The sequence below is a fragment of the Chiloscyllium plagiosum genome, unplaced genomic scaffold (genome assembly GCF_037043375.1).
Source record: "Chiloscyllium plagiosum isolate Xiang-an unplaced genomic scaffold, Cpla_swu_hap1 HiC_scaffold_10, whole genome shotgun sequence".
Taxonomy (NCBI): domain Eukaryota; kingdom Metazoa; phylum Chordata; class Chondrichthyes; order Orectolobiformes; family Hemiscylliidae; genus Chiloscyllium; species Chiloscyllium plagiosum.
In genome coordinates this window covers 33,582,829-33,599,056 of record NW_028270148.1, presented here as the reverse complement: position 1 = coordinate 33,599,056, position 16,228 = coordinate 33,582,829, and the positions used below count along the sequence as shown (strand labels likewise).

At 40.8% G+C, this 16,228-nt stretch overlaps 1 protein-coding gene across 1 annotated transcript in view; it reads right to left on the bottom strand.

Moving 5' to 3' along the window:
* Positions 1-5,182: 5,182 nt before the first annotated feature.
* Positions 5,183-16,228, bottom strand: part of stpg4 (sperm-tail PG-rich repeat containing 4) — an 89,493-nt gene continuing 78,447 nt past the window's right edge. The window contains exons 6-7 of the mRNA XM_087991000.1: positions 13,917-14,024; positions 5,183-5,263 (exon numbers count right to left, since the gene is read on the bottom strand). Coding sequence (XP_087847126.1) covers positions 5,183-5,263; positions 13,917-14,024 — 189 coding nt within the window. The remainder of the gene's footprint in view (positions 5,264-13,916; positions 14,025-16,228) is intronic.

Sequence of the window (16,228 nt, the reverse complement as noted above, 5' to 3'; positions counted from 1 at the left end):
CCTATGGTATATTAGCGTTCATTAGCAGAGGGATTGAATTCAAGAGTCGTGAAGTGATGCTGCAACTGTACAGGACTTTGGTTAGGCCACATTTGGAGTATTGTGTGCAGTTCTGGTCACCTCACTTTAGGAAAGATGTGGAAGCTTTGGAGAGGGTGCAGAGAAGATTTACCAGGATGTTGCCTGGAATGGAGAATAGGTCGTAGGAGGATAGGTTGAGAGTGCTAGGCCTTTTCTCGTTGGAACGGCGAAGGATGAGGGGTGACTTGATAGAGGTTTATAAGATGATCAGAGGAATAGATAGAGTAGACAGTCAGAAACTTTTTCCCCGGGTGCAACAGAGTGTTACAAGGGGACATAAATTTAAGGTGAAGGGTGGAAGGTATAGGGGAGATGTCAGGGGTAGGTTCTTTACCCAGAGAGTGGTGGGGGCATGGAATGTGCTGCCTGTGGGAGTGGTAGAGTCAGAATCTTTGGTGACCTTTAAGCGGCAATTGGATAGGTACATGGATGGGTGCTTAAGCTAGGACAAATGTTCGGCACAACATCGTGGGCCGAAGGGCCTGTTCTGTGCTGTATTGTTCTATGTTCTATGTTCTATGTTCTATACATTTGAGATTGCCTGGTGTGCTACAGAAATGACAGATGACAACTTGATTTTAAAGTCATGCATGCCGAACATAGGCTGACCAGATTTTCAAAAGTCAAATCAGGACACATTGATAAATCAGGGAATGGAATGGCTCCATAATGATGATTGACATATTGGCTTGGTAACCAATAGCAAAAGTCTCAACCTGGGACAGTGGAAGGTGGGAAATCACGTAAACATATCTCCTGGAATTGGTCTAGCTAGAATTGGGAACCCTAGTCCATAGACTTTTGAAAGGTGTCATTGGCAATGGAGTCATTGACCTAAAAGGTAGTGATATCTCCCTTAGAGACTTCAAGTGGGAGATGAGTGGGAGGGATAGAGGACTGCTGCATGCAATGCAATACCACACATTGCAATGGGATAGACATGGACAGGAAGGGCAATATTTCACAATGATTTTTTCTCCCTCTCCACAGTTTGTGTTTGACAACGATAGTACATGTAAAAACTGTGACCCTTGACCTATTTTTAGGCAACTGTCAGGACAGGTGGACATTTAATTAAAAATTATCCGAGAAATTATCTGCGACATGAACCAGGAAGACTTGAGCATCATAATAGGAATATAATGCCCCAACATACAAAAGAATAGGAGATAACAGAAGGCCCATGGTCAAGCTGAGGTTGAAACTACACAATGGAACAAAGGAGAGAAGCTAAAGAAGGATATGAATTCAAAGTTAAGGCAGGGGAAATCTTGGTGTAAATCTATCTTGGTGGCCATGAGAAAGCAGAAACATAAGTGAAGTAGATGAATGAATCCTCTCAATCTTAGTGATGTTTTGACAGAAATGAGAGCAGAAGAGGCTGATGACATAGGTTCAAGATAACAGTTTGTAGTGGAGAAAGGGAGTTTTAAGCAGGGATTGCCTTGGAATAGCAGGCTGTTTGAGAAGTGTGAGCAGAGCCCAATCGTGTTTGATGTGATCCAGCCAGGTCTGGGTGAATAACTAGACAGATTGAACACCAGATACTCTAGGTGCCTTTGGAATTGAGGGAATACTTTGTGCAATAACTAGGATGGATGAGATGAAGCATTTCATTAAGAGAAGGGTGTCAAGGCAAAGAATATGGAGTAACTAAGCAGATCAATATCTGTGGAACATTTGCAACAAACAAAGGATAAAAACTGGACAATTGGGAGTTTCAGGAGCACTTAAAGTATTTAAACTTAGTGGCTCAGTGGTTGGGGCAGCATATGGCTCAGTGGTTAACACTACTACCTCACAGCGCCAGGGAGCCAGGTTCAATTCCATCATTGGGTAACTGTCTGTATGGAGTTTGCATATTCTCCCAGTTTTGGCTTCCTTCCAGTGTCCAAAGATGTGCAGGTTAGGTGGATTGCCCATGCTAAATTGCCCTGAAGTGTGCAGACTTGCAGGGTTATGGGGGGAAGGGTAGGGGTCTGGTGGGATGCTCTTTGGGGGGGTCAAACCAGACCTTAGGGCCATATCACACTGTTTCTGCACTGTAAGGACTTTCCAATTATTGGTAATGATCCTTGTTGGAAATTGAGTTTGCAACTGCCATAATATATCATCCACAAATTGTTAATGGTAAAGATTGATCCTATTGTTTTTCTAACTATCATAGAATCTGACACCCTGATGGAGAAATAGTTTGATTCCACACTCAACAGTATCTCCTTAGTGGCCTGATATAATTCTGAAATGACAAAAAAAAACTACCCTGTACATTTCTGAAAGTGAATCATGAACTTTCAACTTGATTGTGCAGCATTTGAATGTGTAACATCATACCTTGATTTCCTGAGATGAAGTGCAACAGTATGGATAATAATCTATAGCAACAAAACTGGAATTCTGTAAAGTAAAGCTTTTACAAAAAAAACAGGTGTATCCACTAATCAAGAATTCAAGTTAAGAGCTAATTGAACCCTACCCTTCTCAAAAAACGTTCTCACTATTAGGTCTAAGCAGGCCGCAACCAGATCTTTCCACTTTTTTTCAAACACCCCAAGAGGAGCAGGTTCAAAGAGTCCGGGAGGGGATTTAACTGTACGGTAAAATACCGATCCACATGGAATTGACTTATAGGTGAAAAATTATTTTCTAGGCGAAGTGGATAAACATGCCAAAGGAAGATCTCACATCACTTTCATACTTTTCAACTGGTTAGCAAATCTCAGGAAGGACAGTGATTGAGTGAGAACAATTTACTTCTGCGGCATTAGGCTAGGTTTGGGATGTGGAACTTCCAAATCACCCTTTGCTGATTTTTATCAAATACTTCCTACTGGAAAGTGCATCTGTGAACACAGCATTGGGTTCTGCTCTCCGGATAACTGCCAACTGGGCTCAAGCATAAAGGGAAGTTACTTAGACAAGGCAATGAAAATTATACCAAGGCAAAAAAAAAACTATACCTTCAGGAGATAAAGTAAGAAAATTAATATCGAGTCATAAACCACAGAAATGGGCCCTTCAGTCCAACCCATCTATGCTGACAAAGTTTCCCAAACTACCACTTATCACGAGAGAAGCTGAGATGATTTGTCTTTGAACACAGTAGGTTGAAGAATGATTTATCAAGCTTAGGAAATATTTGTGGCAGTTTTATCTGCATAGAGAAAAATTTATTTCCAGTTCATGATAGTTGGTAATCACAGAACACACTCAAAAGATTTAAGGGGGCAGGTGAGGAGATATTATTTTACTCAGTGAGCTCTAATGAGCTGGAGGAAATTAAAGAATAGCAAATCAGTGAAGGTGCTAGAGAGAATGTGCAATTACAACCAATGATGAGGCAATGTCAGGAAAGAAGGAATGAAAATTAAGAAGGAGAAAGGAAACATTAAAACGTAGCTCTTAGGATTCCTGACTAAAACTTCTGTTTATGCTTCATCTTCAAATTTTATAAGTGCTGAGCTTCAGGCATCCAGCACCACTTCATCATTTCTAACCCTGTCACTCACCAAGACAGTGTGACACACAGTTACATGAATGGAGACAGAAAAACACTGCATTTACATCACATTTTATTTACTTGAAAGACTATATATTTTTAGTGGGGAATCTTCATTTATAATTTATTGGATTGCAATGTAATTTATGGCACAACTGGGCAATCAATCCATCAAACATATTACCACGAGTCTCATGAGTTCCACTTGCATTATTCACAATTCACATAGGACATGGGGCTTTCTCACTGCAAACCACCTCCTCCACCACCCCATGCCCTGACAATTATTCCTCAATATACAAAATCAGTTAAAATTGATGCATGAGACAGCATTACCTGCAATTTGCAATTTGATTGGCAGTTATGTTATCCCTCCTTTGTGCAAAAGCAGAATAAAGCACTTTCCAAATTACAATAGCCAGCACCGTCAAAAAGCTGATGCAGACTTCAGAGAAATAATAATGCTGTAGTCCATTGTGACAGGAGATAAAAATGATCTTCTGACCTGCATTACAAACAGGGCTTTTGATTGACAGGTGGTTGGCATTCAGGAGGAGGAGAACATGCAGATCTTAAACTAAAAGTTGTCATTTATTTTTCTTTCTGATAATTCAGTTCAGTGAACACCTGAATACACACTGAAACATGGATATTAACATCCATAGTATATTTCTGGTGCCAATTCATTTGCACTGATACTTGACAAAAATTCCATAATCTTCATTGTACAGTAGTTACATGCACTAATATGTGGAGGACATATTTCAGATTTGCGCACTTGTGCAATCTTTCATTTATTCATACCACACTGAGTTCAAACAAACCCTAATCTCAATGGAAATTCATAAAATCAGCCATTTTCAAGTTTCTATGGTCTTATTGAAGCAGTGATCCAATTAGCCTCATATCCCCGCTTTCCCCAAATCCTGCATTCTTTTAAAAAGTATACATCCAACCCACTTTGCAAAGTTACCAATGAATATGCTTCCACCAGTATTATTCAGATGGTACATTCTAGATCATAGGAACACGCTGTGTAAAAATAAATCTCATATATCCTTGATTCTTAAATCAATCTGAACATTGACCCTCTTGCATGTAGAAACAGTTTCTTCTCATATACTGGATCAAAACCCACCATAATTTTGAACACTTGTGTAAATCAGTCCTCTGAAATATATGGCTTCTTTGACAATGCAACACTCCCTCAGTACTACATTGGTGTGTCAGGCTTGGTTTTGTGATTATTTCTCTGAATGGGGTCTTGAACCCAGGCGAGGATATTAGTGTTGAGCACTGACAACTTTATAAAGATTTAGCATGCCTTCTGTGCTGTTATTTTTAACCTTTAATTTTTAATTTTCCTTAATCTTTATTGAACTACTGTACAAAGGAATTTGATTCATCACCATTTTGTTTTTCTACTTTTTTCCAGCTTAATTGGCAGCTATTTTGTTTACATGATGTCCACATTTGAGTGTATAACCGTACCACTGAGTTAGTAACATGTCTAGGAGGCGATGACAATGGAAATTATGTGTATGTTAAGTTGTGAAAAATCTGAATAGAGGATAGACATTAAGTACTTTATATGTTTAATTATTAATAATACAGACCAGAAGTAGCATTGGTCCAGCTTGGTTGCCGCCTGAAAGGATCATATGTTCCTGGTCCTGGTGTTTTCTGTTAATACATAAGAACATAAAAATTAGGAGCAGGAGTAGGCCGTCTGGCCCTTTGAGCCTGCTCTGCCATTCAATAAGATCACGGCTGATCTTTTTGTGGCCTCAGCTCCACTTACCCACCCTCTCACCATAACCCTTAATTCCTTTACTGTTCAAAAGATTATCTATCTTAGCTTGAAAAACATTCAATGAAGAAGCCTCACTGGTCAGGGAATTCCACAGCTTTTTGGGTGAAGAAGTTCCTTCTCAGTTCGGTCCTAAATCTGCTCCTCCTAATTTTGGGCTATGCCTTCTTGTCCTAGTTTCACCCACCAGTGGAAATCTCCTCTGTACTTCTATCTGATCTATTGCCTTCTTAATTTTATACATTTCTATAAGAATCCACCTCATTCTTCTAAATTCCAATGAATATTTATCCTAGGTTGCTCCGGGAAGCGAAAAAGGAGGTTGTTAAGCCACTGGCGAGGATATTTGCCTCCTCACTCTCCACAGGTGTCATACTGGAGGATTGGAAGGAGGCGAATGTTATTCCTCTTTTCAAGAAAGGTAATAGAGCAATTACAGACCAGTCAGTCTTACATCTGTGGTTAGCAAAGTTTTGGAAAGAATTCTGAGGGATAGGATTTATGACTATTTGGCAAAGCATAGTGTGATTAAAGGCAGTCAGCATGGCTTTGTGAGGGGCAGGTCATGCCTCACAAATCTTTGAGGAGGTGTCAAGACAGGTCAATGAAGGTTGAGACGTGGATGTGGTGTATATGGTCTTCATCAAGGCATTTGATAAAGTTCCCCATGGTAGGCTCATTCATAAAGTCAGGAAGTATGGGATACAGCGAGATTTGACTATCTGGATTCAGAATTGGCTGGCTGACAGAAGGCAGAGTGTGGCTGTAAATGGAAAGTATTCTGCCTGGAAGACAGTGTTGAGTGGAGTCCCACAGGGCTCTGTCCTTGGGCCTCTGCTTTTTGTAGTTTTTATAAATTACTTGGCTGAGGAGGTTGAGGGGTGGGTTAGCAAATTTGCAGATGACAAAAAGGTTGGACGTGTCGTCAATAGTATAAAGGGCTACTGCAGGTTGCAACACAACATAGACAGGATGCAGAGCTGGACTGAAAAATGGCAGATGGAGTTCAACCGGATAAATGCGAAGTGATGCATTTTGGAAGGTCGAACACGAATGCTGAATATAGGATTACAGACAGGATTCTTGGCAGTGTGGAGGAACAGCGGGATCTGGGTGTGCAAGTACATAGATCCCTCAAAATTGCCACCCAAGTGGATAGGGTTGTTCAGAAAGCAAATGGTGTTTTGGCTTTCATTAACAGGGGGATCGAGTTTAATAGCCACGAGGTTTTGCTGCAGCTCTACAAGTCCCTGGTGAGACCACACTTGGAATATTGTGTCCAGTTCTGGTCGCCCTACTATAGGAAAGGTACAGAGGCTTTGGAGAGGGTGCAAAGAAGGTTTACCAGGATGCTGCCTGGTCTGGAGGGCTTGCCTTAAGAAGAAAGGTTGAATAAGCTCGGAACTTTTCTCTCTGGAGAGAAGGAGGAAGAGAGGAGACCTGATCGAGGTATACAAAATAATGAGTGGAATAGATAGAGTCAATAGTCAGAGACTTTTCCCCAGGGCAGGATTGACTGGTACGAGAAGTCATAGTTTAAAGATATTAGGAGGAAGGTGTAAAGGAGACGTCAGAGGTAGGTTCTTTACGCAGAGAGTTGTGAATGCATGGAATGCGTTGCCAGCTGTGGTGGTGGAAGCAGAGTCATTGGGGACATTTAAGCAATTGCTGGACATGCACATGGATAGCAGTGAGTTGAGGGGTGTGTAGGTTAAATTACTATATTTTACATTAGGATTAAACCTCGGCGCAACATTGTGGGCCAAAGGGCCTGTTCTGTGCTGTACTTTTCTATGTTCTATGTTCTATGAATATAATCCCAGTCTACTCAGTCTCTCTTCATAAGCCAACCCCCTCAAATCTGGAATCAACCTAGTGCACCCCCTCCAGTGCCAGTACATCCTTTTTCAAGTAAGGAGACCAAAACTGCATGTAGTACTCTAGGTTTGCCCTCATCAACACGCTATAGAGCTGCAACATAACCTCCCTGTTTTTAAACTCCAACCTTCCAGTAATGAAGGACAAAATTCTATTTGCCTTTGTATTGACCTATTGCCAACCCTTTGTGATTCATGCACAAGGACACCCAGGTCCCTCTGCACAGCAGCATGTTGCAATTTTTTACCATTCAAATAATAGTCCTTTTTACTGTTTGCCCACTCACTTAAATTATGTCCCTCTGCAAAATTTCACGACCTCTGCACACTTTGCTCTACCGCTCATCTTAGTATCATCTGCAGACTTTAACACACTACACGTGGTCCTCAACTCCAAATCATCTATATAAATTGTGAATACAGAGGAACCCCAATTATCTGAATATCACAGGGTGGGGGCATACGGGGTTTGGGGGTGGGCGGAGGGGTGGGGTGGGGGCAGACAGGGTTTGGGGAGGCGGGCGGGGTGCGTGGTGGGGGCAGAGAGTGTTGGGGCGGGGTGGGGGTAGATGGGGATGGGGTGTCGGGGTGGCAGCAGACGGGGTTGGGGGGTGGGGTTTGCGGGCGGGCGGGCAGGGGGTGGGGCTCATACGCAGTGTGCTGCTGCCTAGTCTCCTGAACGGGGAGTAGACTTCACAGCAAACTCCGAGCCCAAGAGGAAATCAATTAACCGAATAAGCAATTATCCGAATGATAAAGTGCCCGCCCATATCGTTTGGATAATCAAGGTTCCTCTGCAATTGCAGTCCCAACACTGGTCTCTGATCGCCAAACAGAAAGGCACTCATTTGTCCCCACTCTTTGCTTCCTGTTAGTTATCCAATCCTCTATCCATGCTAATACATTACATGTAATGCCATGCATCTTTATCTTATGCAGCAGCCTTTTGTGCAGCACTTTGTCGAATGCCTTTTGGAAATCTAGATGCATCACATCTACTGGGTCTCTATGGTCCACCATGCTCATAGTGTCATCATAGACTTCCAGTAGTTAAGCATGACCTGCGTTTCATGAACCCATGCTGCGTCTGCCCAATGGGACAATTTCTATCAAGATGTCTTGCTATTTCTTCCTTGACAACAGATTCAAGCATTTTCCCCACCACAGAAGTTAAGCTAACCAGTCTATAATTGTCCACCTCCTTTTTTAAACAATGGTGTTGCACTTGCTGTTTTCCAATTTGCTGGAACTGCCCTAGAGTCGAGCGAAGAGTAGATTACCACTGAAAGGACAACCCTTTTAAAGCTATCATTTCCTGGCCTATTTGAAAAATAAATGTAAGCATCCTTTTATAAATCCAATTCTTGTCATTTGTTCCTCCAATTTCCATCCCATTTCCCTCTTCCTCTGAAAGCCAAAGGTCCTCTAGTACTATCTAAAAGTAAGTGATTGATTGCTCGCCAATCATGAACTGTCACAACCTAGTCTTATTCTTTTCTCCTCTAATTCCCAAATATGCATTTTCTAATTAGCATTCATGGGTAGTGATTAGGAATAGAACTCATACTGGATCTTGCTTTCCTTATCACTGAGGCCACTGAGAGAAACTTAAGGAGCTTTTGACTTATAGTGCTCAGCAGCACATCCTATATTGGACCAATTTCATTGTAGCTGAAAATGTGTTGCTGGAAAAGCGCAGCAGGTCAGGCAGCATCCAAGGAGCAGGAGAATCGACGTTTCGGGCATGAGCCCTTCTTCAGGAATTCAGTTTTTCAACATAATAGTCACAGATTGTTTTGCATTGTTACCTAATCATTCATAAATATTGATCATGTATATGTTGTAAACATATAATCTGATAATGATAATCAAGCAAATCAATATTTTTCAGCAGGTTAAGTCATAGATTAGATACTTCTATGGCATCAAGCAACCAACTGGATTCCAGCCTTACTAGAGGGACCTGTACAAATGATCCAGGATCATATATAATCCTGCCATTCCATGATCCAGACAGAAAGTGACTGCCTGGTTTCCAAGATTTGAAAATATTATGGGATTGGCTGGTACAATGGGTCAGATTGCTGCCCATTTAGCCCTGAGATCACTAAGAGAATGAATATCTCCTCTTCCTGTTAACTAAAAGGATTCTACATATGTTGGACTGAGCACTGAGTTCAGATTCTAAGAGGGTACATAGGCTGATAGCAGATATTTTTATTGTCAATGTATTGGGAACATTATTCAAGTCTATGTTTCCACCTTGTGCAGCCGTGGTGAATGAAGAGACTGGTACCTAAAATGAAAGAATGTTCAATTTCCCATCAATAACAGCATTCATCTCAAAGTCCACTGAAGAAACACCATGCAGAATGGAACTGTTTAAGTACCCTTTAAAAAAGGTTAGTCATAGAATCATAGAGATATATAGTACAGAAACAGACCCTTAGGTCCACCACGTCCATGCTGTCTGGGTATTCTAAATAAATCTTGTCCCATATGTGAGCATTTGGCCCATATCCCTCTGAACACTTCCTGTTCATATACCCACCCAAATGCCTTTTAAATGTTGTAATTGTACCAGCCTCCACCACTTCCTCTGGCAGCTCATTCTATACACGCACCACCCTCTGCGTGAATGTACTGCCCCTTAGGCTCCTTTTAAATCTTTTCCCTCTCACCTTAGACCTATCCCCTCCAGTTTTGGACTCGCCCAGTCGGGGGAAAATACTTTGTCTGTTTATCCTATCCATGCTCCTTATGAATTTATAGACCTCTGTAAGGTCACCCCTCAGCCTCTGATGCTCCAGGGAAAACAGTCACAGTCTATGCAGTTTCTCCCTATAGCGCAAACTCTTTAACCTTGGTAACTTCCTTGTAAATCTTTTCTGAACTGTTTCAAGTCTCACAATATTCTTCCTATTGCAGGGATCCAGAACTGCACGCAATACTCCAATAGTGGCCCAAGCAATATCCTGTACTGCCGCAACATGACCTTCCAACTCCTATACTCAATGCACTGACCAATAAAGGTAAGTTTACCAAATTCCTTCTTCACTATACTATCTACCTGTGACTCTACTTTCAAGGAACGATGACCCTGCACTCGTCTCTTTGTTCAGCAACACTTCCCAGGACCTTACCATTTAAATGTATAATTTCTGCCCTGATTTGCCTTTCCAAAATGCAGCACCTCACATTTATCTAAATTAAACTCCTTGACCCATTGACCCATCTGATCAAGATCCCGTCGTGCTCTGAGGTAATTTTCTTCGCTGTCCACTACACCTCCAATTTTGGTGTCATCTGCAAACTTACTAACCATTCCTCCTATGATCACATCCAAATCATTTATATAAATGACAAAAAACAGTGGACCCAGTAGTGATCCGTGTGGCACACCACTGATCACAAGCCTCCAGTCTGAAAAGCAACCCTCCACCACCAACCTCTGTCTTCTACCTTCGAGCCTGTTCTACATCACAGTTCTTCCTGGATTCCGTGTGATCTAACCTTGCTAACCATCTATGAGGAACCCTGTTGAATGCCTTAGTGAAGTCCATTTACATCATGTTCACCGCTCTGCCCTCATCAATCCTCTTTGTTTCGTCTTCAAAAAACCCAATCAAGCTCATGAGACACGATTTTCCATGCACAAAGCCATGTTTACTACCCCTAATCAGTCCTTGCCTTTGCAAATACATATAAATCCTGTCCCTCAGGATTCCCTCCAACAACCTGCTCACCACCAATGTCAGGCTCACCAATCTATAGTTCCATGGCTTTTCCTTATTATCTTTCTTAAATAGTGACACCACGTTTGCCAACCTCTAGTCTTCTAACACTTCGCCTGTGGCTATCAATGATACAAATATCTCAGCAAGGGGTCCAGCAACATCTTCTCTCGCTTCCCACAGAGTTCTAGGATACACCAGATTAGGAGAAAGTGAGGTCTTCCTGAAGAAGGGCTTATGCCCGAAACATCGATTCTCCTGTTCCCTGGATGCTGCCTGACCTGCTGCACTTTTCCAGCAACACATTTTCAGCGCTACATCAGATTAGGTCTTGGGGATTTATCCACCTTTATGCATTTTAAGACATCCAGCACGTCCTCCTCCTCTGTAAAAGGGACATTTTTAAAAATATCACTATTTATTTCCCATGTTCTCTATCTTTTATATCTTTCACCACAGTAAACACTGATGCAAAATACTCATTTTGTATCTCCCCATCTCCTGTGGTTCCACATGTGGGTGACCTGCTGATCTTTAAGGGGCCCTATTCTCTCTTTTGTTACCCTTTTGTCCCTAATGCATTTGCAGAATCTTTTTGGATTCTCCTTAACCCTATTTGCCAAAGCTGTCTCATGACCCCTTTTTGCCCTCCTGATTTCCCTCTTAAGAATACTCCTATTGCTTTTATACTTTTGTCAAAATTCACTCTTTCCCTGCTGTCTACACCTAACATATGCTTTCTTCTTATTCTTGACCAAAATCTCAATAGTCATCCAGCATTCCCTACACCTACCACCCTTGCCCTTCGCCCTAACAGGAACATATCGTCTCTGGACTCTCATTATCTCATTTCTGAAAGCTTCCCATTTTCCAGCAATCCCTTTATCCGCAAACATTCACCCCCAGTCAACTTTTGAAAGCTCTTGCCTAATACTGTCAAAATTGGCCTTTCTCCAATTGGTAAAGCACTGTTTAGGATGCAACCAAAATCTTATTTACACTTGGATCAAGGGTTTTCTTTAATACTCCAGGACTGGCAATGATGCATGTTTCTCCTACTTCCAACTAAGCAGTTCCTAAACACCGGGCTTTTTAAACAAATGGCTGTACAAAGCTATTAGTTTCATCACTAGTTGTATAAGTTGCTTACTTACTTCATATGCTGACTGAGATCTGACAACAGTAAATACTAACTGTTCAAAAGCAAACACAGCCTATGTTGTAAAAATTATTTTCTGATGTAAATATGTGTATATTCTGACATAGCCATTGGAAAACAGTATAGAATAAAAGCCATGGCTGAACTCTCCTAGCCCTGACTCTCCAGATCAGAGGGTGAATCGTGCCCAATTTTTCCCTGAGCAGACTGCCAAACTAATTTGGCAGAATGCCTCATTGCCAAAATTTTCCAACAAACATCAAAACATAGCTTGGCTGATGGTGAGAAGGGCAGTCAATATCTGGGAGATTATTCCTGTATATCCCGCCTCTCTCTGTATCACATGCCACTCTCGAAGCAACTGCAGTGGCGGTAGGGGTGGGAAGATTAGTCGGGACTGTCAGGTATCTCCTGCTGGAATGTGCCTTTGCAAAGAAGATCTGCAGAGAGATGCAGTTGATTTTGTCCCGAGCATCATCATGATGCAGGACTCTATGGGCTGTTCCTTGGGATGTACACCTCGACAAACATCAACTGTGTCTGGAGGACCATCAACTCGGTGAAAGACGCTCTTTGGTCTGCCAGAAACTTGTCGGTTTTCAAATGTAAACAGTTGACCTCAATTAGGTGTTGCAGAGTAGCACATTCCAAGGTCCAGGACCACGTGCTGAGGGACACACTAAAACTTGGGGCAACTGCTGCCATGGTACGGTGGGGAAAGACCACTATCTAAGGTTTCTCTGCCAAAGTATGATGAAGGTCCATTTAGTTATCAGACCCTCTCATTGTCTCAAAATATATGCAAATAGTGTCTTGCATGAGTAGGAAATGTCTCTGTTTGCAATTGCAGGGATGCCCTGAGGAATGTGTTGGCCTTTTCTGTATAGAACTGTATAGAACTGTTTTAGTACCTTGTGTACATAAATTATTTTATGAATAAAGTATATTTTTGCAATAAAAAATCTCCAGCTGAGATCTGCTATATTGGTTTAAATCAAGCACTGAAACTTGGAACTCTGAAATGTGTCAGTTTCAAATTGGCAGCTTACTGACTGATGTTTTCTGTAAAATTTCATAATTTTTATGAAAGTTATGAGTTTCATCTGAAGACTGACTGGTTAACTATTTTAGTGGTTAATGTTAACATGTTTGGAAGCTCTAGTCCAATCATTCTCGTGTCCACTGAGTCTATTTCTTGCCTCCACATTTATTTTGTCATTCTTTTTTGTCAGTCACCTGCATATCAGACAGCCTTTGGAAGGGTTGAAGGGTTGAAAAATACATCAAAAATCTCAACAAACTTTAGAAAATCTGGTACAATTTTGACTTGATAGCCCATCAACTGGCTACATCCTTCTAATTGTTCCCAACAACTCTTTAAAATAACTAACATGTAATTTCCCAACCTTCAGCAAACATCCAGTTCTCATCAATACTTGGGATGATCAGAGAATATCATTTCAGGTCAGTCCAGTTCCACATAAGCAGACTTATTGCTCCTCAACAATCTTGCCTGACTTCCCTTCATATTACAAAATATGCCCTAAAGTGTTGACAGTTTGTGAATGCTGTCACCACTCTTGGGAATACACACTGATATATATAGCATTTGGACAAGCATCTACGCATCCCACTAATTAAATTACAACTGCTTTTGAAGTTGCGTTGCTAAATTTTATGTTCACATTTTCAGATATTTACAAAGAGCAATGTTTTATTTGTAGACATTTTGAGCCTTATAGATTTTCATACTCACACTGGGACTAGGTAAGAACCGAGGTACTTTTGACTGGAAGGAGGAAGTCACAGTCTGAGACAAGGTTTGAGGCTTCACATTATAGTGCCCTGGTGCTGGTCCTTCTTTCTGTAGGAGGTTAGAAAGAATCAGCATCTACATCAGACAAATCATCAACAAATACTGACAGAGAAATAATATTCTCCTCATCTTTCCTGAAGACGTAAATCCTTAGTTAGGTTCCAATCTATAGTTGTTAGAAATTCCACACGGTCAAGGGATCACTCCTCCTCTACAGTCCTAAGTCATAGAGTCATACAACACAGAAACAAACCCTTTGGTCCAACTAGTCCATGCTGACCAGGTTTCCCAAAGTAAACTAGTCCAATTTGCCTGCATTTGGCCCATATCCCTCTAAATCTTTCCTATCATATAGTTGTCCAAATGTCCTTTAAATATTGCAACTGTACCTCCCTCTACCCACTTAATAAAATCCCCCAAAAGTAAAACACACACTGCAGGACAATAAATTGTCAACTCAAAGAGAAAATAATAGCTGGCATTGGAATTTTGTGCTTTGTTTGCTCTCCAAAATAACAATGTTAAGATACATTATGGTCCTATTGCCATCTAATAGCCTCAAGAGCTGTCAGAGTATTTGGCTTCAACACCAAATCCAGAGCTTATTCCAAAGCACAAGTTATTCCCTTGTATCCAGGTTCTCATGTCCTTCTGCAATGATTTAGGTCTTATCATGTCTTGTTGTTGTATTATGCTGTATAATGCAATATTAACTAGATATCTGGACTAGTATATTACCAGCAGGACTTTACTCAGGAATGTTGTAATAAATCCAGAAATGGAATTGGAGGTAACACATTCATGGATTCCTTAAAATTATCATGTGAAGGAATATTATTGTTCATTGTTAATTATCCAAAGCCTTTCTTTTTAATCTTAGAATTGTGTATTTAAAAGAATGAGCTGAGGAAACACTAAAGACAAACTTGAAAACAATAAAATAGAAACACAGATTACCATATAAAGAAGCAGTGAAGTCCTGATGCTTAGTCAACATACTTGCAGATCTCCAGACTCTTGCACATGATAAGTAATCATGATATTCATAAAAAGTATAATACAACTGTTCTGAAAACTTTATTTTGACATGTATTTTTTTGGCTGATCTACATTGCAACTGATGAAGTCACTTGTGAAAACAAAATGTTTGCTGTTGCTTTTGAAATGCCAATTGGGAGGGCACTGGGTAATTTAGGTAGCTAGCATATAGTTCAGAATGCTACCTGCAGTAGTTCAATTCCCATTCCAGCTGAAGTAGATTTGGGACCTGCCTTCTTGCTCTGCCACAAGAGTGGAATGCAATGGTGAAATATCACTGACAAATTGCCACGGAAAGCCACTCAGAACAAAACATCAGTGGATAATGAGCCAAGGACCTGCTTTCAGGTCAAACACACGTACCACACCAGAGACTAACAGAGCAAAGTAAATGAAGCTATTGAGGGATGTGGAATCTTGACTACATGATCTGTTCATATTTCAATAATTTCAGATCACATACTTTGCAGCTTTTGGTTTTAACTCATTTTTGTTTGTTTCTGGACTGCAACAATTCAGTGCTTGCTGTGTCTTAGGAGTGGAGAGATATTAATATAGAGATGTCTCATATAATTAACTTAATGATTGATTTATTGAAACATGCAACAGCTTTTTGAACAACTTTTTTGTTTTATTTGTTATAATAGGGGAGGCAACAGCCTAGTGGTCTTATCGCTGGACCCAGATAATGTTCTGGGGACCTGGGTTCAAGTCCCACCACAGCAGATGGTAGAATTTGAATTCAATGAATACCTGGAATTAAGAATCTAATGATGACCATAATCCATTGTCAGGGAAAAATCCATCTGGTTCACTAATGTTCTTGAAGGAAGGAAACTGCCATCCTTATTTGGTCTGGCTGACATGTGATTCCAGGTCCACAGCAATGTGATTGACTCTTAACTGACCGCAGGGCAATAAATGCTGCTGAGCCAGTGACACCCTCATCCCGTGAATGAATTTTTTAAAAAAGCAGTGTGCGCCAGTATATATTAGGCAAAATTGACTACAAATACATATTATAATCTTGGATAAAAGTACATTTAGACTAGAAACATGTATATAAATATTTAAAGCTGTTTTTGGTGCAATTTTCAGATACTATCTTCCATTCCATTTTCTTGGATCATGCCTTTATTATGTGTGTTAAGAGGATAATGTGGATTTGAAGATCAGAACGTTAGGGCCAGGAAATTATTAAAGTAACATGAAGA